Raw genomic sequence first — 24,217 nt, 5'->3', positions numbered from 1 at the left:
TTCAGCTTGTGTGTCTTGTTCAGTGGTGGTCGTCTTTCAGCCTTTCTTACCTTGGCCATGTCTCTGAGTATTGCACACCTTGTGCTTTTGGGCACTCCAGTGATGTTGCAGCTCTGAAATATGGCCAAACTGGTGGCAAGTGGCATCTTGGCAGCTGCACGCTTGACTTTTCTCAGTTCATGGGCAGTTATTTTGCGCCTTGGTTTTTCCACACGCTTCTTGCGACCCTGTTGACTTTTTTGAATGAAACGCTTGATTGTTCGATGATCACGCTTCAGAAGCTTTGCAATTTTGAGACTGCTGCATCCCTCTGCAAGATATCTCACTATTTTTGACTTTTCTGAGCCTGTCAAGTCCTTCTTTTGACCCATTTTGCCAAAGGAAAGGACGTTGCCTAATAATTATGCACACCTGATATAGGGTGTTGATGTCGTTAGACCACACCCCTTCTCATTACAGCTATGCACATCACCTAATATGCTTAATTGGTAGTAGGCTTTCGAGCCTATACAGCTTGGAGTAAGACAACATGCATGAAGAGGATGATGTGGACAAAATACTCATTTGCCTAATAATTCTGCACTCCCTGTATGTGGACTGGTATCTTCACCTAAACATCCTACAGTGGTAGAAGTATGCAAATGACAATCATGAAATTATTATTATTATTATTATTACCATCTCAGTTAAAGACATGCCATGAAATATCCAAAAGAGAAGGTTTAAGCTGGAGTAACAGGAGCTATATGCAAATACAAAGCTAAATAAAAATGTGTCCATCCTGTAAGACAGGGCAGCCATACAAGTTTGCAGTTAATGACACATCACCTGCTATTTGCTGTTAGTTCCTGAGTGATCCTGTCTTTATTAATTCACAAAGTCATTTCGGTTTTCTTGTGCATAAATGCATGATGTTCCCTGGATTAGGAAAAGCTATGGAAAACTGCTATATGTAAAATGCTAAAAACAAACAAACAAACAAACAAAAAAATCTAGAAGCAACAAATTAACCCTCAGATCGTGTTAATATTTATAACATGGAGTATAATCATTTCTGGTGAGTTCAGTTACAAACTTTACAAACACAGACCCATGAGAATGACTCAAACCCCCCCCCCCCCCCCCCCCCCCCCCACACACACACACACACACAACCCATATCTGGATGACATACCACTTACCATGCCAGAAGTCAGCCAGCAATGCCGGCTTGACACCAGATCCAGGCAAAACCTGTTTGCTATGTGGGCATAGGGATCAAGGTCCAGCGAGCCCCAGACCCAGGCCTACTCACACACACAGAAACTGCACAGACACACTCATCTATCCACATCCACCCCACGGACGAATGCCTCTCGACCATAGCCAGCAGCCCCGTTGTTCGAGATGCAGTTAACCCGTCCCCTGATCATCACTCCACCACAGCGTCAGGTAGGACGTAGGAAATAGGGATGTAAGGACCGGCTTGTCCATGTTAAAATGGTCTGTTGGGTGCATATGTTGGTGTGCGTGAGTGAGTGAGTGAGATGTAAAAAGTGAATATGACGTGTGAAGAGCGCTGTTAAAATTCAGCGGAGAACTGTGGCACGATAATGAATGGCTTTTCTAAAGAGAGAGCATTGTTCTTACCAAAACATGTTGATATCTTTGGCAAACTCTATTTAGAAGCAGCATGTGTTTACCTCTGCGGATGTCTGGTTTTTTTTTTGTAGTATCCTGCTGTTCTGGCTCTTGTGAACAACTAGTTTTAAAAGTGTTAAAAAACAAAATTAGTAATTACAGAGGCATTTAATAAACGTACTTGGATGAAGAAACTGGTTTTAGATGGTTTCGGTATGGGGAGCTTTGGAAGACTGGTTTACCACAAAGGTGTAGTTATTACTGTTCTAAATTTAACATCACCTGCAGGCGCGTTTGTTTAGTCATGTGACCTTTATGACGCACAAAGGTGTTTGTGCACATTGAGGAAGCTTGCAGGATCAGTCCTTTACTCCGATCAGAGAGTGCTGCGCTCTTACAAATCGCTGCTTATGTTTGGTTCATTTACAGCGGGATGATGGCGGATCAGACCCAGCACCCGGTTTTCTTTGAGTGTGAGAGTATTAAAGAAGAACATCTGACGAGAGTACAAAAATACTTCGGTATTCGCCGCAAATCGGGCGGAGGAGAGTGCGGACCGGTGACTACAGTGGACGAAAACCTCTACAGTGTTGCTTTCCGAAATAAAAAAGGTAGGTTTGTTATGAATTTTAATAGGTAAATATATTTACCTATGTTTATAATGTACGGACTTTCTTATGCACGAAATATCATACAGTAGTCGACGTCTCTAAATGACCATTTATTATTTTCATCAATAATTATATTTTGCCTCAGTAACCGTATCAGAAAGTTTTGGCTGTTTAGGAACTATTATACTTTCACAAGTGAGTTACTGGTGGCAATGGGACACGTAAGAAAGGAAAACAAAAGTCTGTCCGGAAAGCGAAACTTAATATTACACAACATTTGATGATCAGCCACCGACAGTGGGTGAAAAGATAAGATTAAAGAAGAAGGAAAAAAGAAACATAAAAACGAAAATAAGTCACATAAAAATAAATTCTACATGAAACTCAGTTTGTAACTTGAGATCTATTTATAGATCAGCAGCGAGTTCTTCAGAGATCAGAGCATGTTTTGGATCTTGAAGATTGTCGTTTGGTGTTCACTGTCCGAGAAAGTCTGCAAAATTCTACCTCCTCTCACTTCACCACCCCCACTTCTGCTCCAGCAGAGGTAAATTTCATGTTTTGATTTAATCAAGATCTTTGACAGTTTTATGGATCCATATAGAATCAGCATTGTCCATCTATCTATCTATCTATCTATCTATCTATCTATCTATCTATCTATCTATCTATCTATCTATCTATCTATCTATCTATCTATCTATCTATCTATCTATCTATCTATCTAAGAATCAGAATCAGAATCGTGTTTATTGGCCAAGTATATGTGCAGACACATACAGGGAATTTGGTTCCGGTAGATGGTGGCTCTCAAGCACAGCAATGTAAATCTCACACAAACAAGTGTCTATATATACACATTACACATACATACACAAAGCTGTGTAAACCAACTATAAATAACGAATCTAAACTTATATACACAAAATACAGAAATGAATGAGGTGGAATGAATACTACAAAATGTACATAAGGTGCAGTTGCAGTCTGGCAGTGGGAGCAGTGTGACAGGTCAACTGTTAAGAAGGGAGATGGCGAGGGGAAAGAAACTGTTCCTGTGTCGGGTGGTCCTGGTCTGCAGGCTTCTGTACCGTCTGCCAGAGGGCAGCAGATCAAAGAGTGTGTGTGCAGGGTGTGAGGGGTCTGTTATGATTTTCCCTGCCCGTTTCCTGGTTCTTGAGAGGTACAGATCCTGGATGGAGGGCAGGGGGGGGGCGCCAATGATCTTTTCTACTGCCCGTACAGACCACTGCAGTCTGCTCCTGTCCTGTTTAGTGGCTGCACCATACCAGACCGTGATGGAGGAGCACAGGACAGACTCAATGACTGCAGTGTAGAATTGGATCAGCAGCTCCTGTGGGAGACTGTACTTCCCCAGTTGTCTCAGGAAGTACATCCTCTGCTGGGTCTTTTTGAGGATGGAGTTGATGTTGGTCTCCCACTTCAGGTCCTGGGAGATGGTTGTACCCAGGAACTTGAAGGTCTTCACAGTTGACACAGGGCTGTCTGATATGGTGAGGGGGAGCAGAGTTGAGGGATGTCTCCTGAAGTCCACTGTCATCTCTACAGTCTTAAGAGTGTTCAGCTCCAGATTGTGCACCAGAGTACCAGCCGCTCAACTTCCTGCCGGTATGCAGACTCATCACCATCTTGAATGAGGCCAATGACAGTGGTGTCATCTGCAAACTTTAGGAGTTTGACAGCCGAGTTATTGGAGGTGCAGTCGTTAGTGTAGAGGGAGAAGAGTAGTGGTGAGAGGACACATCCTTGAGGGGCACCAATACTGAGGGACCGGGTTTCAGAGGTGATCTCCCCCAGCCTCACTTGTTGCTTTCTGTCTGTCAGGAAGCTGGTGATCCACTGACAGGTAGCTGGTGACACGCTGAGCTGGGAGAGTTTGGAGGAAAGAAGTTCAGGCACGATGGTGTTAAAAGCCGAACTAAAGTCCACAAACAGGACCCTGGCATAAGTTCCCGGGCGGTCAAGGTGTTGCAGGATGTAATGCAGCCCCATGTTCACTGCACTGCATCTATCTATCTATCTATCTAATTATTTTACTGTATATTTTACAGTTTTGTACTGTTCTTCTAAAATATCACTAAATCTACATAAATAGGCTGTGATTTTACATTTCAAATGTAAATTAAAGTAAAATCACTGTAAATGCAATAAAACATAATTTTCTTGTTTTTTAAATGTATTTGTCTGTAAATATGCATATTTAGATTGTTAAAATACATTCACAAATCTATCATAATTTCACAAATATTTGTCCGTTATTTGAAAGAAACTGTTAAATTCAAATGTAATGCTATGGAAAAATATATAAAATTATTCTTATGAACTTTTTTTTTTTACATCAAATAATAATTATTATTATTGTTATTTAGGGCGATTGTGGCTCAAGCATTGGCAGATTGCCTTGTAATCAGAAGGTTGCCGGTTCGAGCCCCGGCTCGGACACTCTCGGTTGTTGTGTCTTTGGGCAAGACACTTCACCTACCACCTACTGGTGATGGCCAGAAGGGAATTGTAAAGCACTTTGAGGGTCTCAAAAAGCACTATATGAATGCAGTCCATTATTATTTAAACCAACTGGTAACTGTATATTTCTGTACATTTAAGTATTATTATTCATATTGCCGCATTCATTGACCTTGTTTATAGGTAATTTTATTGTTTGATCATGTTAAAATGGACCTAATTTAATGTTTAAAAGCACTTGAAAAAGGCAAAATCCCATGTATAATTAGGGCAACAAACTGTTTTGTCATTACTGAAAATAACCGTATTTTTATGAGAAAGTTATTTTCTGTTATTATTTTGGCGCCCCAGCTGCCGGAATATTACAGTTTGTTTAGTTTTGGGGTTTTTTTACGGTGTGTGTGTGTGTATATATATATATATATATATATATATATATATATGTATATATATATATATATATATATATAAGGTAAGGTGGTCTTTGTTGCCGATTGATACCTCCTCTCATTTGCATTTCTTCCCAATCACAGACTCCTGAGAACATTCCCGCCTCGTCTCTTCCACCAAGCGATGAAGAGTATGAACTACACGTTGATAATTATCTCCTTCGTTACCTGAAAGAATGTCCACATGCTCAGCAAGAACTTGAGAACATGCTTGCCTGTTTAGCCTGCTCTGCTGATCTTTACTGTGAGGAGGGGAGAGTTTTAGTCAGGAGGCGAGCTCAACCTGGTGCTGCAGATGAAGTTAGCGATTGGAAAGCTGAGGTAGACGCTCTCTTTGGTGGCTACTTTTGCCATCATGAGGTAAACCCTGACAAAGTTGAAGCTTTGGTTCAGTCCAGCAGCTCTTGTCAGACTGCAGGTGAGGTGAAGGTGTACACAGATGAGTCTGGGATGGCTGTTGTTGTTGGAGAACTGTCTCTGGTTCATGCCAGGTTGTTAGACATTGAGCAACCTTCAAGTTTACGTGACAATATGGCATCTCTGAGTTTAAGAGAGGAAAGCACAACCATTGCTAGCTACAGCCTTTGTGATGGGCTCCAGGTGTTTGTGTGTCAGGGTGACATCACCAAGCAACACGCTGATGCTCTGGTAAATGCAGCCAATCAGGACTTGGACCACTCTGCAGGTGTTGCTGCTGCACTGAGTCGAGCTGGTGGTCCTGAAATACAGAGAGAGAGTGATGAATTAGTGAAGTGTTTGGGGAAAATTCCCATAGGAGACACAGTAGTGACCACAGGGGGTAACTTAAAGTGCAAGAAACTGCTTCATGCAGTTGGGCCTGTAGGTGGAAAAGCAAGTAACAGAGATAAGATGTTACTGGAGAAAACTGTGCATTGTGCTTTAAAGTTTTCAGAAATAATGGAGTTTCAGTCCATAGCCATTCCTTGTATCAGCTCAGGTGTGTCTGGGGTTACTCTCACTGTGTGCACTGAAGCAACTGTTGCTGCTGTGAAGGACTTTGGCAGTGTGGGAGGTCGAAGTTTGAGGAAAATCATCCTGATTGATAACAGAGAGGAGGCGGTGAGGGCCATGCAGGAAGCATGTGACAGGCTTCTCCAAGGGATAGATACACCTGATGAAGATACAGCAAGAGGAGCCACTGCCAGAGCTCCTGGAGGCAGAGTCCACATGGAGGTTATTCAGGGATCGATTGAGAGCCAACAGGTGAGAAATGTTGCTGTAATTAAAATAAACAACACCTTGCAATAAAACACATTTTCTAAGCCCACCAAATCTCCTGCTCTTGTCCTAGGTGGATGCTGTGGTGTCTCCTATGGTTGGCCATGATCCTCTCTCTACCCGTGTTGGAAATGCTTTGTTTGAAGTAGCTGGACCACAGCTGACCACAAGGTTTAGAAAGGAAGCAGAAGATGAAACAATGCCTGGTGACTCAGTACTGCTGGAGGGCTTACCTGGACTTCAGTCTAATGCAGTCTTCTTCCTCAATCTTGTTCCCTGGGATGGTGACCCAGAGGGTGTTGCAGTCCAGGTGAGATAGTAAAGGAGGGATTTTATTAGTCTGCCTGTTTGTGAGGACATTTTTTAATGAAGCCATTTGTCTTAATCCAGTATTCTTATGTGTTATAGGTTCTTCGAATGGGCATCAACACAATCCTATCTTCTTGTGAGAAGAAAGGATTCAGATCTGTCGCTCTTCCCGTCCTCGGTGCTGGGATGGCCCTGCAGTTTCCTGTCAGTGAAGTGGAGAGAGTGTTAATGGAGGAAGTTTATGTATTTGAAGAGGAGCGAGCAGGCATCACACCATTTCTGATCCGCATCGTCATTCACCCCGATGATGAGGAGACACACGAGGTTATGACATAGCACTTTTCCCTAAAAATCAACTATTGACAATTACGACGCTGAGAGTTGAAGAATGCCACCAACACCAAACTCTTATATTGATTTGTGCTTAAAAAAAGAAACTCTGAATATAGTAATCAAATATGTTCCAATAGTAAGCTCATTTACCATCTCATTTGCCAATATCAGTCAGCAGGGACAGTCTCATCTGACCCCAGTGTAATTCTTGTGTGTAATAATATACTGTACAGAAATTGTTACTAATGCTGTTAATTTGTTGTCTTTACAGACATTTGGCTCTGTCCAAAATGGCAAATTCACTGAAGATTTTCACCACAAAGACCCAGACCAAGGTGAGTGTAGGAAAATATATACAACTAAGAATCAAAACAGTGGTTTTTTTTTATCTGTTTTTTCTTTTCTTTTCGGGCACCTAAAAATCTCGAGTTAAAAAAGAGACAACATCTAAAACATCAACAGGGAATTACTACATCAGTTAGAGAATATAAAAGACATTCAGTCCATCACAGTGTACAAAATACACAGCATTTGGACAACAGCTCAAATACCTGAAAGTTTGGAGGATTCAGACAACCCTCCAAAGACTGAACAAAAGCTTGACCTAATTATCATTTAATGTTCAGCTCTCATATTATCCCTCCTGCTACAGACCCATCTGTTCTCATACCAACAGTGACAGTGGTCAACAACCTGAAACCCACAAGTTGTACTCTGGATATTTATAATAACCGACCAAAAGCTTGGCCTAATAGCAAACTGCATTCTCCTCTTATTCTTTAGTATTGACTCTGTGTCTGACTAAGCCTATACTGTAAAATCTGCTTCCTATTTTAAACCTCAAACCATGACCAAAAAATATTTCAAAGGCAGCAAAAGTAAGAAACAAATGTACTTAACAGAGTCAACTTTCTCCTCTAGATTCAACAACAATGAGGTTGGTCCTGCTGGGAAAAACTGGATCTGGGAAAAGTCACCTGGGTAACACCATTTTTGGAGAGGAGCTCTTTGCCACTTATGCCTCTCCAAACTCTGGAACAATGAAATGCCAAACAGAAACCAAAACAGTCAGTGGAAGAAGCATCACTCTGATCGACACCCCTGGTTTCTTTGACACAGGAAGGTCTGAGGAAGATCTGAAGCCTGAGATAATGAGCTGTATGACAGAGTGTGCTCCTGGGCCTCATGCTTTTCTCATTGTGCTTCGAGTGGATAAATTCACAGAGCACGAGCAGGCTGTCATCGCTAAGATATGTCAGTGTTTCTCAGATGAAGCTCTAAAATATGCTGTCGTTGTTTTCACTCACGGTGAACAGCTTGACAAAAAATTTAAAATTGAAGATTTTGTCAGTGAGAACAAAAATCTGAGTGATCTGGTGTCAAAGTGTGGTGGTCGGTGTCACGTCTTTGATAACAAACACTGGAACAACAACCAGCCAAACAACTACAGGAGCAACCAGTTCCAGGTGGAGGAGTTGCTGAAATCAATAGAAAAAATGGTGGCAGAAAGAAACGGAGGTTACTACACAAATAAAATGCTGCAACATTTGGAGACAGTAATACGAGAACAGGTAGAGCACATTAGGCAGTCAATGCCAGATAAAACCCCAGAAGAGATCAGAAAGCAGGCTAAAACTAATGTGATCAGTAGGTTTCTGATCCAAATGGCAGGGACTGGAACAGGAGCCTTGCTCGGTGCTTTTTTCGGTGTAGTAACATTGGCTGAATTTGCTATCAAAGCTGTGAAGAACCCACAATTGATGAATGTCACAACAAAGCTTTCCAGATTTGTGCCAGCTGCACAACAACAGAATGCATTAGTAGCTGCTGGAGCAGTAGGCTTGGTTGGAGCAGCAACTGCAGGAGGAATAATGGGAGGTGTAATTGGAAATGAAGCAGCTAAAGATTCAGAGTCACTTTCAGAAGCTGTACAGAAAGCATATAAGGCTGTACAGGAGGAAAGAAAATCTCTTACTCATGTAAGATTTTCATAATAACCAGGTACAGTAGTCCCTCGTTTATCGCGGGAGTTACGTTAAAAAAATAATAATAGCCAACTTTAATTTTTTACAGTTATTATAGATGTTTTAAGGCTGTAAAACCCATCACTACATACTTTATACACTTTTCTTGTTGTGTTTGACATTTTTGTGTTTGTTGGGAGAAAACTTACAAACACACAGGACAGCTCTTCAGAGTCACGCTGCTAGTGATCGAAGATTTATGTAGATTTGACTACCTGAACTCATTCTGTACTGTACAGGAGACACGGCACGAGATTGATTGGCAGTGGTCTACAGGACGCAGAACACAATGCATTGTTAAAATTTAAAAAAAAGAAAAAAAAGAAAGCCATAAAAGGCGTTGCACAAAATTAGTATTTATTTGAAATCTGGTTTTTGGCAAACTATCATATATTTAGTCAGCAGTTTCCCTCCTTCATGAAGGAGATTTTGTTCTTCAGCCACTTTAGCATTTTATCTACTAACATTTTGTTTTTTCTTACTTCCCTTTGGTGGTGGGAACATATTGTTTGGTGTATTTATGTTCAATAGGTTTGTGATCCATAAACAACTAAAACGTTGAGCTTAAAGATTCTCACAAGATCTATGAGTGGGATAGCTGTGTTTATGGGGTTGTTGCTTGAACTACCTAGTGCCTTGATTCACTGTGATCATAATTTTTCATACAGATGTGACTAAAGTGGACGAATGTTTGAGACCATGAAACACATCAAACTTTAAAAACAATAACAAAACACAACAACACACTTAAGATTGAAGAAATTAGGTTTTGTTTGATTTTTCCCTGATATTGCCAAATCTCTATTTTTACTTAATTGTAAAGTATCTAATAATAATAGAACTACCTGATATGTGTATGCTATATTGCTGATATGATTGACAGATCAAAGATGTCTTATTAAGCAAATAAAAGCTATAATCTCTGACAAGGTTTCCCATTTCCCATGCCACGGTTTTGCTGTTGTAGTACTACACTTACATGTTGTGATCAACAAGAGACACTCTAAGAAAATGCTTTGATTCATGTGATGCCATTACCAGCATTAACATCAATTTTATTCATATAGTCCCAAATCACAACAGCAATCTCCTCATTGTGCTTTGTAAGGTAAAGACCCCACAATAATGCAGAGAAACCCCAACAATCAATGTGAGCAAACACATGGCAACGGTGGTTAGGAAAAGTTCACTTTTAACAGGAAAAAAGCTCCACAAAAACCCGGCTCAGGGAGAGGGCATCCATCTCCTGTGACCATTTAAGGGTTAGGAGAGGTAGACACCTATTAATAAGAGCCAGAGACTATTAATAGCTAATGATTAAATGCAGAAAGATGTATAAATTAGGGATGGCACAATACCACTTTTAATGTCTGATACCGATATCATAAATTTGAATATCTGCCGACACCGATATGAATCTGATGTAGTCTGTTTATGATCAATAAAAAAAATTAAATTTATTTTGCTGAATGTTGTAAAAGTTCATACTAAACAAAACACTAAACACTATTATACTTGTATTAAAAAATAAACTGCACCCAAAATATTTTACAGTTCAACATTATTAATCTTTTTATTTGAACTTTTAGCAGAACTTTAAATGTAAATATTTAAAGTAATATTCAAAAGTAATTTAAAATGTGATTTTATGCAGATTTCAAAAACTCTTTGGTTCTGAAAAAAAGTGCAATATTAGCACAAAATAATGTTTATATTCAACAACTTAGAAAAAAAAACAAGTTGTAGAATGGATTCTTTTATACTTACAGCTTAACATAAATAGACATCCAGAGTGGAAAGCAGTGCAAATAAATGCAAACATGGCTTATTGTGACACTCATCTTTTATCAAGATGGATGTCAGTGTAAGCTCTTTCTATCAAATTTAACCTGAGATTGAATTTTTTTGTAATTTTGATACAAAACTTAATACAAGTATGAAAAAAGTCTTTTGTTTTGTTTTTTATTGTTGTTTTTTGGAATCATGAAACTATTTAGCCTGCAACATTGCATTTTGCAATGTAAAACTTGAGTCTATCTATTGTAAGGTCAGACTTAGCAACCACAACGCAGAGACTTCCAAAATGTTGAGTAAAGAAGAAACACTGAGTGCGGGGCTGTGCAGAGATTTTTGAAGGGGCATGTGCTACAAGTTTAAAAGGAACAAACAGAACTGGGGTGACCCACATGTCCCAATGTGTGAAATGACTCTCAAGTCATAGTAACCTTAGGTTTGTCTGTCTGTGACCCATTGTTCTGCTTGGGAAGTAGACAGAGAGAGGGAAAAGGAAGGCATAGAGGTCAGAACATCTCTTCCCCTACAACGTCCCTAAATGGGTCAATGCAATCATTGAGGAAATGGAAATACTTTTAGGTTCTATTTCTCTTAATCGATGTTTATGGATGTTTGTCTATGTTTGCTAAATTCTTACTCAAATAAACTTTTTTAAAATGTTCATATCAATACACTAGGATGGACAGCAGCTCCAGATAGACTAGAGAAGGCAGCCAAAGGTTTGGAGAGATGAGAGGGGGCTGCACCTGTGACATCTAGTTTTGTGAATCAGTTTTCCTGAACACTTTTTAATCTTGCTAAACATTACTAGCATGCTCAATCTAATAAAGCAGTGTTTTCGACACAAGTCACTGTTAGAATAATGTTCGAATGCCCGGTATGCCCGAAGACCAGTCCAGCCCTGACTCAAGCTGCATCATAGTGTAACGCGTGGGTTCACTAGATGGTTTGGAATCTCTCTGAATAATTAAGAACAGCAAGATGAAGACGGATAACTTTTTAGCAGCCTCTTTACTCTCGGCACACAGCAACAACCACCCACACTTCCTGTGTGCCGCCCTCATGAATACTTCACTGGCCTCTCAGAAGCCAGAAAATCTTATACTCAGATCAAAACAGGGAAAACAACCAGGTAGATATAACACATACTTATTACTGGTTTGAACATGCATGTCTAAACATTCAAACATGTAAACATGTAAATATCAAAACACTAACCACCAAATAGCTACATAACTAGCTTTATGACCTTTGTAAACACCTCTTTGTATATCAAATTATATTTAAATTTACTTCTACACTTTACAATAGCAAAAGCTTCACAAGATTAATGTGTCACTGCAATTGTTAACTTAGTTAGTTTCTGCTTTCAATTAGATGAAATTGACTTTTTCATAGAAGGAAATGGAAAGTTGCACGGGTACAATGTGATGATAATAATAATAAATATCAGTAATTACAGTAATTACAGAAGTCCAGACTTGGATAAAAAAAAAAAAAAAACTAGTTTTAAAATGTTTTCGTACAGGGACCTTTATAAAGTCTTTAATGTGCAGACTAGTTTACCACAAAGGCGTTGTTATTACTGTTCTAAATGTATCATTAGCTACATGCATGGATGCTTAGTCATGCACCCCCATGTGACGCATATGGAACGCCAGGACTGCCATAATGAATTAATTAAATACACCATTAAATAATTAATTAAATGTGGCAATAATTAATTAAAATTGGAATTAATTAATTAAATAAATAGTTATGACACATGTAATTAATTAATTATTGACACATTTAATTAATTATTTATGTATTTCACATTTTAATTAATTATTGACACATTTAATTAATTAATTATTGACACATTTAATTAATTATTTATGTATTTCACATTTTAATTAATTATTGACACATTTCATTAATTATTGACACATTTAATTAATTATTTAATGATATATTTATTTATTTCATTTTGGCAGTCCTGACGCCTGGCTCTCGTCATGAAATAATTTTATCTGTCAGCCTCACCCATCAAACTCAGGGGGCGGGGTTAACGCTGCCCATGCAGCTTCTCTAACATTTGATTGGTTGCCGTGCAAAGTAAGTCAAAACAGGTCGATCCTAGAAAATCGATTGCTTGTGTAGACTTGGGGCAGCCAGTTATCCCAGAATGCAGATCAAATCACAAGCAGCAATGGTGGTGGTGTAGTTTTAAAATACCCCGTTTTTCTGTCACCAGCTACACTTTTAACAGTGTTTTAGCCGCGAATGTCGCGACGTATGTCTGGTCAGGTTGTCAACATAGAACATGTTTGCAAAAGTGCTCAGATGTTTTCAGAGATTTCACTAGCTCTGCTAACAGTTAGCATGCAGAGTGCACCGAGGGGGTTACGTTAACCGGTTTGTTTACATATTCCACTCTCCGTGTTCCACATGTTGCATTCGCAGATTCTCATTTTCACCGAAAGATCGTCTCTTTCCGCCTGGTCTTGTGTCTCTGTGCTTCTGTAACATAAAGAACGAGCTGACATTTTTCTCACGAAACCAGCGATCAGCTCAACAGACCCTCAGTTTACCTGCATGCATCCTCCTCCTCATCTGTCAGCTGTTTAACACCTGCTGCTAATTCAAGAAACACGCCTACGTTACCTGGTGATAGTCACAGTTTAACTGGGCAGCCGGTGCTCGATATAACGCAATGTCAGCGCATTTTTCTGCACAAGATAAGTAAATATAGTGTTTTCCCCGAGCGCAGAGCTGCTGGAGCTCGTTTCCTTACAGAGCACTTGTGGTGGGGCGTGGTCTGCGGGGCCGTGCGGACGCACCTGCACGGCATCCGCAATCACGCCCGCCGTGTTAAAACACGGGGACTCAGGGGTTGGTGGTGGTGTGGTGTGACGTGAATCAAATAAAGTTGGCTCTGAACGTCGCTCCGTGGTCCCGCCGTGCCTTATTCATGCCACATTGGTGCCGAAACCCAGGAGGCGGCATGGCGGGTACCTACCAGAGCCAGGAAAGGAAAGAGCTGGCCGAGAGGGTGGCTGAAATAGCGGCCACCCAGCGGAAGCAGGCGGCGGAGGTGCGTCGCCAACAGGAAGAGCTGCGGAAGGAGAGCGAACGCCACCTGGGGAAGATGGCAGAGCTGGCAGCGCTGCTCTGGGCCTGGGCGCCACCCCCACAAGTGTGTCCCGAGGACAGTGAAGCGGTGGAGGAGCCGTGTGGGTCACCTCGGCAGCCGGAGGTGGTGGACGAGCCACGCGGGGGTCCGAGCCTGCCGGAGGAGGAGGAGCAGCCAGGTGAAGGGCTGCTCCTGCCGGGAGCGGTGGAGGAGCCGCTCCAATCGGAGGCCGAGGACGAGGCGGGCGAGGGTCTACACCTGCCGGAGGCAGAGGAGTCGCTCCACCCAGAGGTGGGCGAGGGGCTGTGCCTGCTGGGGGCGGAGGCGCAGTGCGGGGAGCCGCTCCAAACGGGAGTGGCGGAGGCGGTGGCGGAGCAGCTGTGCGGGGAGACGGAGGTCCCTGCTCCGGGGCAGCCTGTGCAGCCGGAGTTAGAGGCAGAGGAGCGGGACAGCCCCGCTAGGCCGGGGATCGGCGGGCTGGCTAGTCCAGCCTCGCTGCCACCAGTCGATTCTGCGCGCCTGACGTCTGCCCAGCCGCCTGTGTGCAGGAGCGCACGGCCATGCCTGTGGGGCCGTGTCCGCTTGCTACGCGGCCGACCTCCGGACCAGCTTCGCCGTTGCCGCTGGATGCGCGGGCGGCCACCAGAACGGACGCGTCCCCGTCGCTTGGTCAGGGGCTGGGGCGCCGATGTGTAGGGGCCGAGTCTCGCCCCAGTTCGCGGGGGGGGAGTAGGTTCGGCCAGATTGCTCCCCGGCCTCAATCGGGCGATGGGGGTATGTGGTGGGGCGTGGTCTGCGGGGCCGTGCGGACGCACCTGCACGGCATCCGCAATCACGCCCGCCGTGTTAAAACACGGGGACTCAGGGGTTGGTGGTGGTGTGGTGTGACGTGAATCAAATAAAGTTGGCTCTGAACGTCGCTCCGTGGTCCCGCCGTGCCTTATTCATGCCACAGCACTTTATAGGCGAGCAGCTTTATCAGCGGCTGATGTCCAATCACCGGCACACAGCTTTGAAACCTCAGCTGAGTTTTAGCTCTCAGTGGTTAAACGCTGGACTTCATTCACTCAGGTTCTGTCTGTCGGGTCACGTTTACTTCGCTGTTTTATTTACAACTGAGCAAATCGGTTTGGCTGAGGTTAAAGTTACATTTCATAACTGCATAGTTTCACAGACGTTTAATGGTTCACTGGCACATGTGTTAGACTGAACTATCATCTAAATATCATCTGTTTTTTAATAGTTATTCAACTGTATTCTAAGCACCAGCTGTCTGTTAGAATGTGATTTTTTTTTTCTCTCTCTGTTGGCAGAGGTATAAAAATGCGCAGGAAAATCTGACATGCATGGCAAACTTCACCGACGATATTTAGGGAGGAATAAACACACATCAAACATAAATGAACCATTTGCCTGTCTCCATAATTGAGAGAATTTTCTCTTCTTATGTCAACACTCTCTCTCTTTTTATTTTTTTCTTTTTCGGTCATGTTATGTTTACCTGTCAAAGGCTTGTTACAAACTATGAAACACATTGTGCAGACTTCTGGATGTTAGAAGAAAACTAATACTGCTCATGAATGAGACTAAAGGCAGGAAGGTGTCCTTTAAAACTAAACATGTTAATAGGACCTCCCTGTTTATATCATAGTTTATGATATAGCACGTGTATTTCAGTAATAGCCTGCTGAGGCCACTATACGTGCTGGCCTCATATCAAATGTGAAGGCAGACTGAGTCTATGTTTGACGTTTTTTATATCTAATCTTCCTTTTCAAACATTTAAACAGCAGCGAGTCTGCAGCTGAGGGAATACAAATTCAAATTGTCGGAACAGGTTTGCTCGTTTCTTGGATTCATTTGGTGATTTATTAAATGTATAACTGTTATTCTAATCTGCTGCTGAGTCTCTTACACTTTTCTTTATGCTGTATATTTTCACGTCTCTGGAATAGTTGGCAGTTAGATAGTCAGCTGGGAAACTTTGTGTTAACTCATGGAGCTGAGGATATCGTGGATATGCTGACCTCGCTGCGTGGTGTACAGAGCGAGGTCAGCATGATTAATATTCACAATAAAAATATTAGCCGAACATCATGAAGTCTGTATGTGTTTCATAGTGTCGAACAACCTTTGTACAGTTAAAGCCAGCAGTTACTACATGACGGAAACACCAACGTTATCTCTTTTATGTGTTTATACACAGGTCACGCTGATTACTGAACAAAACCCCAAAGATCAGATGTTAAACAGATTTATTTGCTCTCTCTCCTCCTTAATCATGTTTTTAATGTTAGTTATAATTCAGAATTGGCGACTGAAACACGTAGGACACATAAGAACATCAGGAAATAAAACATCGATAAATATAACCTCAGTAAAAGAAGTCAGCGGGGGTTACTACAGCTGTGTACCGGGGCCTGCGCTTTGTCGGTGGGATTGCTTGCGAGGCGAGCGGGTCTATCCCACGCTTTGCCGTGAGACTGGGCAGACATCTCCGAAATCATCGAAACACTTTTGCAAAGAGGCTGTATCTTGACAAACCGACCAGACACATGAAGATTAAACCACTACATTCTCGGCTAAAAAAATATTAAAACGGTATTTGGTAACACACAAACAGGGTTTTTCAAAGCTCAGTTCTGTTAGCTTCCACATGCCGGTTGTTGTGTGCTAGAAACAATGGCCACCAGGCCAAAGCAATGGTTTTGACTCGATCAGCGTTAACCCCGCCCCCTGAGTTTGATGGGTGAGGCTGACAGATAAAATTATTTCATGATGAGAGCCAGGCGTCAGGACTGCCAAAATGAAATAAATAAATATATCATTCAATAATTAATTAAATGTGTCAATAATTAATGAAATGTGTCAATAATTAATTAAAATGTGAAATACATAAATAATTAATTAAATGTGTCAATAATTAATTAATTAAATGTGTCAATAATTAATTAAAATGTGAAATACATAAATAATTAATTAAATGTGTCAATAATTAATTAATTACATGTGTCATAACTATTTATTTAATTAATTAATTCCAATTTTAATTAATTATTGCCACATTTAATTAATTATTTAATGGTGTATTTAATTAATTCATTATGGCAGTCCTGGCGTTCCATAGGCGCATAGACGAGAGAAACCTGTAGTAGACATACAATGATCAGTGAGTGCTGAGCTGCTTATATTTGGTTCAGTTACAGCGGGATGATGGGTGATCAGACCCAGCACCCTGTTTTCTTTGAGTGTGAGAGTCTTAAAGAAGGACATCTGACGAGATTACAAAAATACTTCGGTATTCACCGCAAATCAGGCGGAGGAGAGTGCGGTCCGGTGACGAGAGTGGACGAAAACGTCTACAGTGTGGTTTTCCGAAATAAAAAAGGTAATTTTATCATGCCTTTGAACGAACTTTGTTATGCATGAAATATCCTACAGTTGTCGAAGACTTACAAATGACCATTAGTTAATTTACTATTCTCTTTCGGTTAAAATAGCCGTAACAGAAAGGTCTCAGCTGTTTAAAAGATCTTATATTTCCACTGTGATGTACTGTTGGAAGTGGGTGTAGTGAAAAAGGAAACGTAATCGAAAGTTTGTCTGGAAAGCGAAACTTAATGTTATACAAAGCATTTGGTGGTCAGCAGCTACGAGTTCAGGAAATTACCGAACCTCTCATTTTTGAAGTCTTTCCCCTGTAAATGGGCTGTTTAGACAGAGGCAGAGAGCTACCCAAATATCTCTGCATATGCAGTTTTTATTGTATTTGCTGTTTGTACGAGTTAGTAGAGGAAGTAAAATAAGCTGTACAAGCCCTTAAGCAGAGGTAGACTTTGAAATCATCTGCATGCTTTTATTACTGGTGTAGTCAGGGAAACATTGTGCGTGTGACACATTTGATATTAAATTAGACGTTTTATATTTTTGTCACTCAGTGAAAAGAGAAGAAAAAACACGATGAAGAATGGCAAAGGAAGAAAAATAAAAAAATACTTAGGTTATATAAGGAATTCAGTCTGTAATTTGCAATATCTGTCTACAGATCAGCAGCGAGTACTTCAGAGATCAGAGCATGTTTTGGAGCTTGAAGATCGTTGCTCGGTGATCTTTGTCCGAGAAAGTTTGGAAAATGACACCTCTCACCTCACCAGCCCCACTTCTGCTCTAGCAGAGGTAAAGTTCATACATTAATTTAATCATGTTTTTTTTAATAGTTTTATGTATCCACATTAAATGAATGTTGTAAATTCGATTATATTATTAATGTAAGGACAATTTGCTATATGTTAATAGCCGTTTGTATTTGCATGTCTTTCTCAGGCACAGACTCCTGAGAACATTCCTGCCTCGTCTCTTCCACCAAGTGATGAAGAGTATGAACTACACGTTGATAATTATCGCCTTCGTTACCTGAAAGAATGTCCACATGCTCAGCAAGAACTTGAGAACATGCTTGCCTGTTTAGCCTGCTCTGCTGATCTTTACTGTGAGGAGGGGAGAGTTTTAGTCAGGAGGCGAGCTCAACCTGGTGCTGCAGATGAAGTTAGTGATTGGAAAGCTGAGGTAGACGCTCTCTTTGGTGGCTACTTTTGCCATTATGAGGTAAACCCTGACAAAGTTGAAGCTTTGGTTCAGTCCAGCAACTCTTGTCAGACTGCAGGTGAGGTGAAGGTGTACACAGATGAGTCTGGGATGGCTGTTGTTGTTGGAGAACTGTCTCTGGTTCATGCCAGGTTGTTAGACATTGAGCAACCTTCAAGTTTACTTGACAATATGGCATCTCTGAGTTTAAGAGAGGAAAGCACAACCATTGCTAGCTACAGCCTTTGTGATGGGCTCCAGGTGTTTGTGTGTCAGGGTGACATCACCAAGCAACACGCTGATGCTCTGGTAAATGCAGCCAATCAGGACTTGGACCACTCTGCAGGTGTTGCTGCTGCACTGAGTCGAGCTGGTGGTCCTGAAATACAGAGCGAGAGTGATGAATTAGTGAAGTGTTTGGGGAAAATTCCCATAGGAGAAACAGTAGTGACCACAGGGGGTAACTTAAAGTGCAAGAAACTGCTTCATGCAGTTGGGCCCTCAGGTGGAAAACTAAGTAAGAGAGATAAGATGTTACTGGAGAAAACTGTGCATTCAGCTTTAAAGTTTTCAGAAATAATGGAGTTTCAGTCCATAGCCATTCCTTGTATCAGCTCAGGTGTGTCTGGGGTTCCTCTCACTGTGTGCACTGAGGCAACTGTTGCTGCTGTGAAGGACTTTGGCAGTGTGGGAGGTCGAAGTTTGAGGAAAATCATCCTGATTGATAACAAAGAGGAGGCGGTGAGGGCCATACAGGAAGCATGTGACAGGCTTCTCCAAGGGATAGATACACCTGATGAAGATACAGCAAGAGGAGCCACTGCCAGAGCTCCTGGAGGCAGAGTCCACATGGAGGTTATTCAGGGATCGATCGAGAGCTAACAGGTGAGAAATGTTGCTGTAATGACGACACTTCACAATAAGACACATTTTCTAAATCTCCTGCTCTTCTCCTAGGTGGATGCTTTGGTGTCTCCTATGGTTGGCCATGATCCTCTTTCTACCCGTGTTGGAAATGCTTTGTTTGAAGTAGCTGGACCACAGCTGACCACAAGGTTTAGAAAGGAAGCAGAAGATGAAACAATGCCTGGTGACTCAGTACTGCTGGAGGGCTTACCTGGACTTCAGTCTAATGCAGTCTTCTTCCTCAATCTTGTTCCCTGGGATGGTGACCCAGACGGAGTTGCAGTCCAGGTGAGATAGTAAAGGAGGGATTTTATTATTCTGTCTGTTTGTGAGGACAACTTTAACTTAGCTATTTGTAATAATGCAGTATTTTTACCCATTATAGGTTCTTCGAATGGGCATCAACACAATCCTATCTTCTTGTGAGAAGAAAGGATTCAGATCTGTTGCTCTTCCCGTCCTCGGTGCTGGGATGGCCCTGCAATTTCCTGTCAGTGTAGTGGAGAGAGTGTTAATGGAGGAAGTTTATGTATTTGAAGAGGAGCGGGTGGGAATCACACCATTCCTGATCCACATCGTCATTCAATCTAATGATGAGGAGAGACACGAGGTAATGTCAAAGAATTTTACCCTAAATATTGGCTCCTGAGTGTTGCGTGTCGAGAAACACTTTGGCAAAGAAAAGATGCGTCCATATCAGTATTTTTTTTTAACTTTTCATTGAATGTTCGATTATTTTCTTCGCAGGCATCTGATGTTGTCCAAACTGACAAATTCACTCAAAAAGTCCGAGATCCAGGTGAGTATAGAATACTGAGAAAGAATGAAAAATAATAATACCCAAAGTGCTGGAGTAATGCATCTAAATTTACTAAATTAACAGCCTGAGGGCAATAGCTCAAACTCAAATTATTCAGACAGTCCAATATTTCATTATCCTTCCTAATGATTGCTTTTAGTTAAACCCCTTTGGCTCTAACTCTGTTTTTCATTTAGGAGTGGGGTTTTTTATTGCTATAACTATGAACCATGTACTGCTTACTGTTCAGAGTCAACTTTCTCCTGTAGAGTCAACAACGATGAGGTTGGTCCTGCTGGGAAAAACTGGAGCTGGGAAAAGTCACCTGGGTAACACCATTCTTGGAGAGGAGCTCTTTGCCACCTACCCCTCTCCAAACTCTGGAACAATGAAATGCCAAACAGAAACCAAAACAGTCAGTGGAAGAAGCATCACTCTGATCGACACCCCTGGTTTCTTTGACACAGGAAGGTCTGAGGAAGATCTGAAGCCTGAGATAATGAGCTGTATGACAGAGTGTGCTCCTGGGCCTCATGCTTTTCTCATTGTGCTTCGAGTGGATAAATTCACAGAGCACGAGCAGGCTGTCATCACTAAGATAGTTCAGTATTTCTCAGAAGAAGCTCTAAAATATGCTGTCGTTGTTTTCACTCACGGTGAACAGCTTGAGAAAGAGATGAAAATTGAAGATTTTGTCAGTCAGAACAAAAATCTGAGCGATCTGGTGTCAAAGTGTGGTGGTCGGTGTCACGTCTTTGATAACAAACACTGGAACAACAACCAGCCAAATAACTACAGGAGCAACCAGTTCCAGGTGGAGGAGTTGCTGAAAACAATAGAAAAAATGGTGGTGGAAAAAAACGGAGGTTACTACACAAATAAAATGCTGCAACATGTGGAGACGGCAATACAGAAACGGGTAGAGCATATTAGACACTCAATGCCAGATAAAACTGCAGAAGAGATCAGAAACCAGGCTAAAACTGATGTGTGCAACAGCTTTCTGACCAAACTGACAGGGATTGCAACAGGAGCTTTGCTCGGTGCTTTTTTTGGTGTAGCAGCAATGGTTGGATTAGCTGTCACAGCCATGAATAACGTAATGTTAATGAACGCTGTAAAAAAGGCTCCAGCATTAATGGGAGTGTCGGCAGCAGCAGCAGGACAAACAGCATTAGTAGTCGCTGGAGCCACAGGTCTGGGGGCAGCAACAGCAGGAGGAGTATATGGTGGCTTGCTTGGATATGAAGCAGCTAATGATGCTAAGTCACCATCAGAAGCTGCACAGAGAACATATGAGGCTATAGTGGAGAAAGGAAAGTCTCTTATCAGGTTTAAGTGAGATTTTTTTAATAATTATTATCCAGGTAGTGAAAAGGAAAAAAGCATCTTATTATTTCTTGATGTCCTTACACTACACATATTAGTACTACATACATCGAAGAAAACATTTTAATTATCTGGAGTCAGGTTTGTTGGCAAATAGCTGAAAAGATGAGAAACCAGGCTAAAACTTATGTAATGTGAATGATCTAAATGACAGGGACTGAAACCAGGCCTTTGCTAGGTTTTTTTTCGGTGCAGTAATGCTGGCTGAATTTGCTATCAAAGCTGTGAAGAACCCCGAACCGGTGAATGTTGCAACAAAGCGTTTCACATCAGCACATGTGCCAGCTGCAGAAGATCAAACAACACTAGTAGTTGCTGGAGCAGTAGGCTTGGTGGGAGCAGCAGCAGCAGCAGCAGGAGGAGGTGTAATGGGAGGTGTTTGGAAATGAAGCCGCTAAGGATGCAGAGTCACTTTCAGAAGCTGTACAGGGAACATACAAGGCTGTAGAAGGAAAAAGAAAATCTCTCACTCAGTTAAAGTAAAATTTGTTTTTACAATAATCAGATATTCCTGTAAACATTTGATTATTTCATTTTCTTTTGATGTTGTTACATTACAATTAATGTTTACATTTTAAAAGGTGGTACACATTACATAACACTTTATTCAATAACAAATGTTTGCCTGATAGCCGTTTGGTGGTGGGAACATATCGTTTGGTGTGTTTATGATAAATTTTTGTTTAATATGTTTGCGAGCCATAAAAAAATTAAAACGACAAGTCTAAAGAGGCTCACGGGGTCTATAAGTATAGTTATGTTTGTGAGGTTGTTCCTCAGTCCACTGTGATCATAATTTTTCATTCAATTGTGACTAAAGGAGAAGACTGTTTGGGACCATGAAACACATCAGGCTACTGAAGACTGAAGAAATTAGGTTGTGTTTGATTTTTCTGAAATTGTCAAATCTCTATTTTTACTTAATTGTAAATGATCTGATAATGATAGAACTACTTGATATATGTATGATATATTGGTGATGTGATTGAAGGATGAAAGATGGCTTCTTAAACAATAAAAACACTAATTTTCCAAAAGTTTTCAAAGTTTTTCCATTTGTCTATTTTCTTTTGTTTTCAGACAGGTTTTCCCAGGTCATAGTGTGTGTGAATTTGCATGAGCATACACTCTTTTTCCATTTTACATATTTATTTACTATTTTTACACATATTCACATTTTTTTTTAAAAGCTCTTTAGACAGCTGTCGACAATCTTTAGGGCCACTTGGTGCCAGTACATGATTTTGAAGGTTTATAAAAATGCTGCCATGAAGTCCAATTTTTGCCTCTATTTGTTCCTGTTTACGGTCAAGTTCAATTTCTGTCACACTGTTGCATGACAGTGTTATGCAAACTGTGCAAGATTGAGGAACTAGATACCAGACAGGCTATTAGTTCTTTCCCGTAAATATAGGTGAGGCCAAGCACACACCTATTTATTATTCATGCTTTCCATATTCTTAGTATTGACAGCATGCAGCTGTCCTTTCTGTCCTTTTGGTAATCTACTGTAACCTTCGTACTGGTAATGAGGTTTTAATGTACTAAAACTAGAAGAAACTGAAGAAACTTAAAAGCTTTGTTTATGATGGCTTAAAAAGTGGAAGCTTTATATCTTCCAAGTGCGGTGGAAAATTCTTTCTGGAGTTCCCCTGATAAGTGTGTGAATGCAGCATGAACACTGACTCTTCAACAGCTTGGTTATAAGCGACACCTGTTCACTTAGTCTCTCTATACTTGCCTTCAGCTGAAGGAAGGTGATTCTTGGTGTTATGCCAGAGTGAAGAAATTATATCATCTTTGTCATATTTACCACATTGAATAACAGCTTTGAAGTGTTAATATATGCAGGTAGTTTAGTGATAGTGCAACAGTTCAATCTGTGAGTGCCACTGTTAAAGTTGATTTGGTGAGCTTGTTTCTATTCTTGTATTTACATGTAATTTTCAGCTGTGCCTCAGGCTTCAGTGTTTCAGTTCACTTTGTGTTTTTTTAACTGCTGATTGATGTATTTATTTTAGCTGTTACATGCACCACTGTGGTCGCCAGGCTGTTGATCCTCGAGTGTTAAATTTGTGGAACGTGTGCTTAAAGTGGCTGTTCTGAGGCTGTTCATCAGTTGCTATGAGCCACATATTCTTAGCACAGTTCAACAGTTTGCCTGATAAAATAAGTTAATAAATATAGCTCTTTTTTTTTTCTTTGAGCATCAAACTTATGGTAGAACATTTAAAGACCATATTGTGATTAATATTTCATAATATATGGATTTGATGGAGATTGCAAAAATTAATTGGGTGAAATAAATCTTATCAGATATCCATACTATAGTACACACTGGAACACACACAACTTACTTTCCTAATTCTGAATGGCTACAGATGAATCCAGTCACTTTACCATATCCAAAAATAGGGGACAGCCAGCAGACTGTAGCCAACAGATCTGCTGTGTTGGTGTGGCTGCCAAAGACTAGCAGGGTGAATGCTTGCCAGTATGAGAACATGAACTCCTGTCCTTTCTCAGATTAGTCTGATCCTTGTTTTTCATATAGAGTCATT

At 41.0% G+C, this 24,217-nt stretch overlaps 2 protein-coding genes across 2 annotated transcripts; both read left to right on the top strand.

Annotated features, from left to right (window-relative positions):
* Positions 1-1,975: 1,975 nt before the first annotated feature.
* On the top strand, positions 1,976-22,654 carry LOC113014100 (uncharacterized). Its single transcript, XM_026155410.1, has 17 exons — positions 1,976-2,231; positions 2,645-2,778; positions 5,249-6,388; positions 6,477-6,713; positions 6,812-7,036; positions 7,317-7,380; positions 7,967-9,035; positions 11,892-11,995; positions 13,842-14,020; positions 14,189-14,670; positions 17,179-17,366; positions 18,024-18,154; positions 18,302-19,417; positions 19,520-19,756; positions 19,854-20,078; positions 20,216-20,267; positions 20,537-22,654. Exons 1-17 carry the CDS (start codon positions 2,054-2,056, stop codon positions 21,607-21,609), a joined length of 6,834 nt encoding a protein of 2,277 aa, XP_026011195.1. The 5' UTR covers positions 1,976-2,053; the 3' UTR covers positions 21,610-22,654.
* On the top strand, positions 17,174-19,583 carry LOC113019200 (uncharacterized). Its single transcript, XM_026162754.1, has 4 exons — positions 17,174-17,366; positions 18,024-18,154; positions 18,302-19,447; positions 19,520-19,583. The coding sequence occupies exons 1-3, from the start codon at positions 17,189-17,191 to the stop codon at positions 19,442-19,444; spliced, it is 1,452 nt and encodes a 483-aa protein (XP_026018539.1). The 5' UTR covers positions 17,174-17,188; the 3' UTR covers positions 19,445-19,447; positions 19,520-19,583.
* Positions 22,655-24,217: the final 1,563 nt, after the last annotated feature.

The sequence above is a fragment of the Astatotilapia calliptera genome, chromosome 3 (assembly GCF_900246225.1).
Source record: "Astatotilapia calliptera chromosome 3, fAstCal1.2, whole genome shotgun sequence".
NCBI lineage: Eukaryota > Metazoa > Chordata > Actinopteri > Cichliformes > Cichlidae > Astatotilapia > Astatotilapia calliptera.
The sequence above is the reverse complement of the archived record's forward strand: the minus strand, read 5'-3'. Positions and strand labels throughout refer to the sequence as shown.

What these genes read in the sequence shown, in the direction of transcription:
- LOC113014100 (XM_026155410.1), top strand. Translation starts at nt 2,054, where the DNA reads ATGATGGCGGATCAGACCCAGCACCCGGTTTTCTTTGAGTGTGAGAGT. An exon ending in CAGAGGGTGTTGCAGTCCAG is followed by an intron (nt 6,714 to 6,811) that starts GTGAGATAGTAA and finishes TATGTGTTATAG; the next exon opens with GTTCTTCGAATGGGCATCAA. An exon ending in CCACTTCTGCTCTAGCAGAG is followed by an intron (nt 18,155 to 18,301) that starts GTAAAGTTCATA and finishes TGTCTTTCTCAG; the next exon opens with GCACAGACTCCTGAGAACAT.
- LOC113019200 (XM_026162754.1), top strand. Translation starts at nt 17,189, where the DNA reads ATGATGGGTGATCAGACCCAGCACCCTGTTTTCTTTGAGTGTGAGAGT. An exon ending in GGTTTTCCGAAATAAAAAAG is followed by an intron (nt 17,367 to 18,023) that starts GTAATTTTATCA and finishes ATCTGTCTACAG; the next exon opens with ATCAGCAGCGAGTACTTCAG. An exon ending in CCACTTCTGCTCTAGCAGAG is followed by an intron (nt 18,155 to 18,301) that starts GTAAAGTTCATA and finishes TGTCTTTCTCAG; the next exon opens with GCACAGACTCCTGAGAACAT.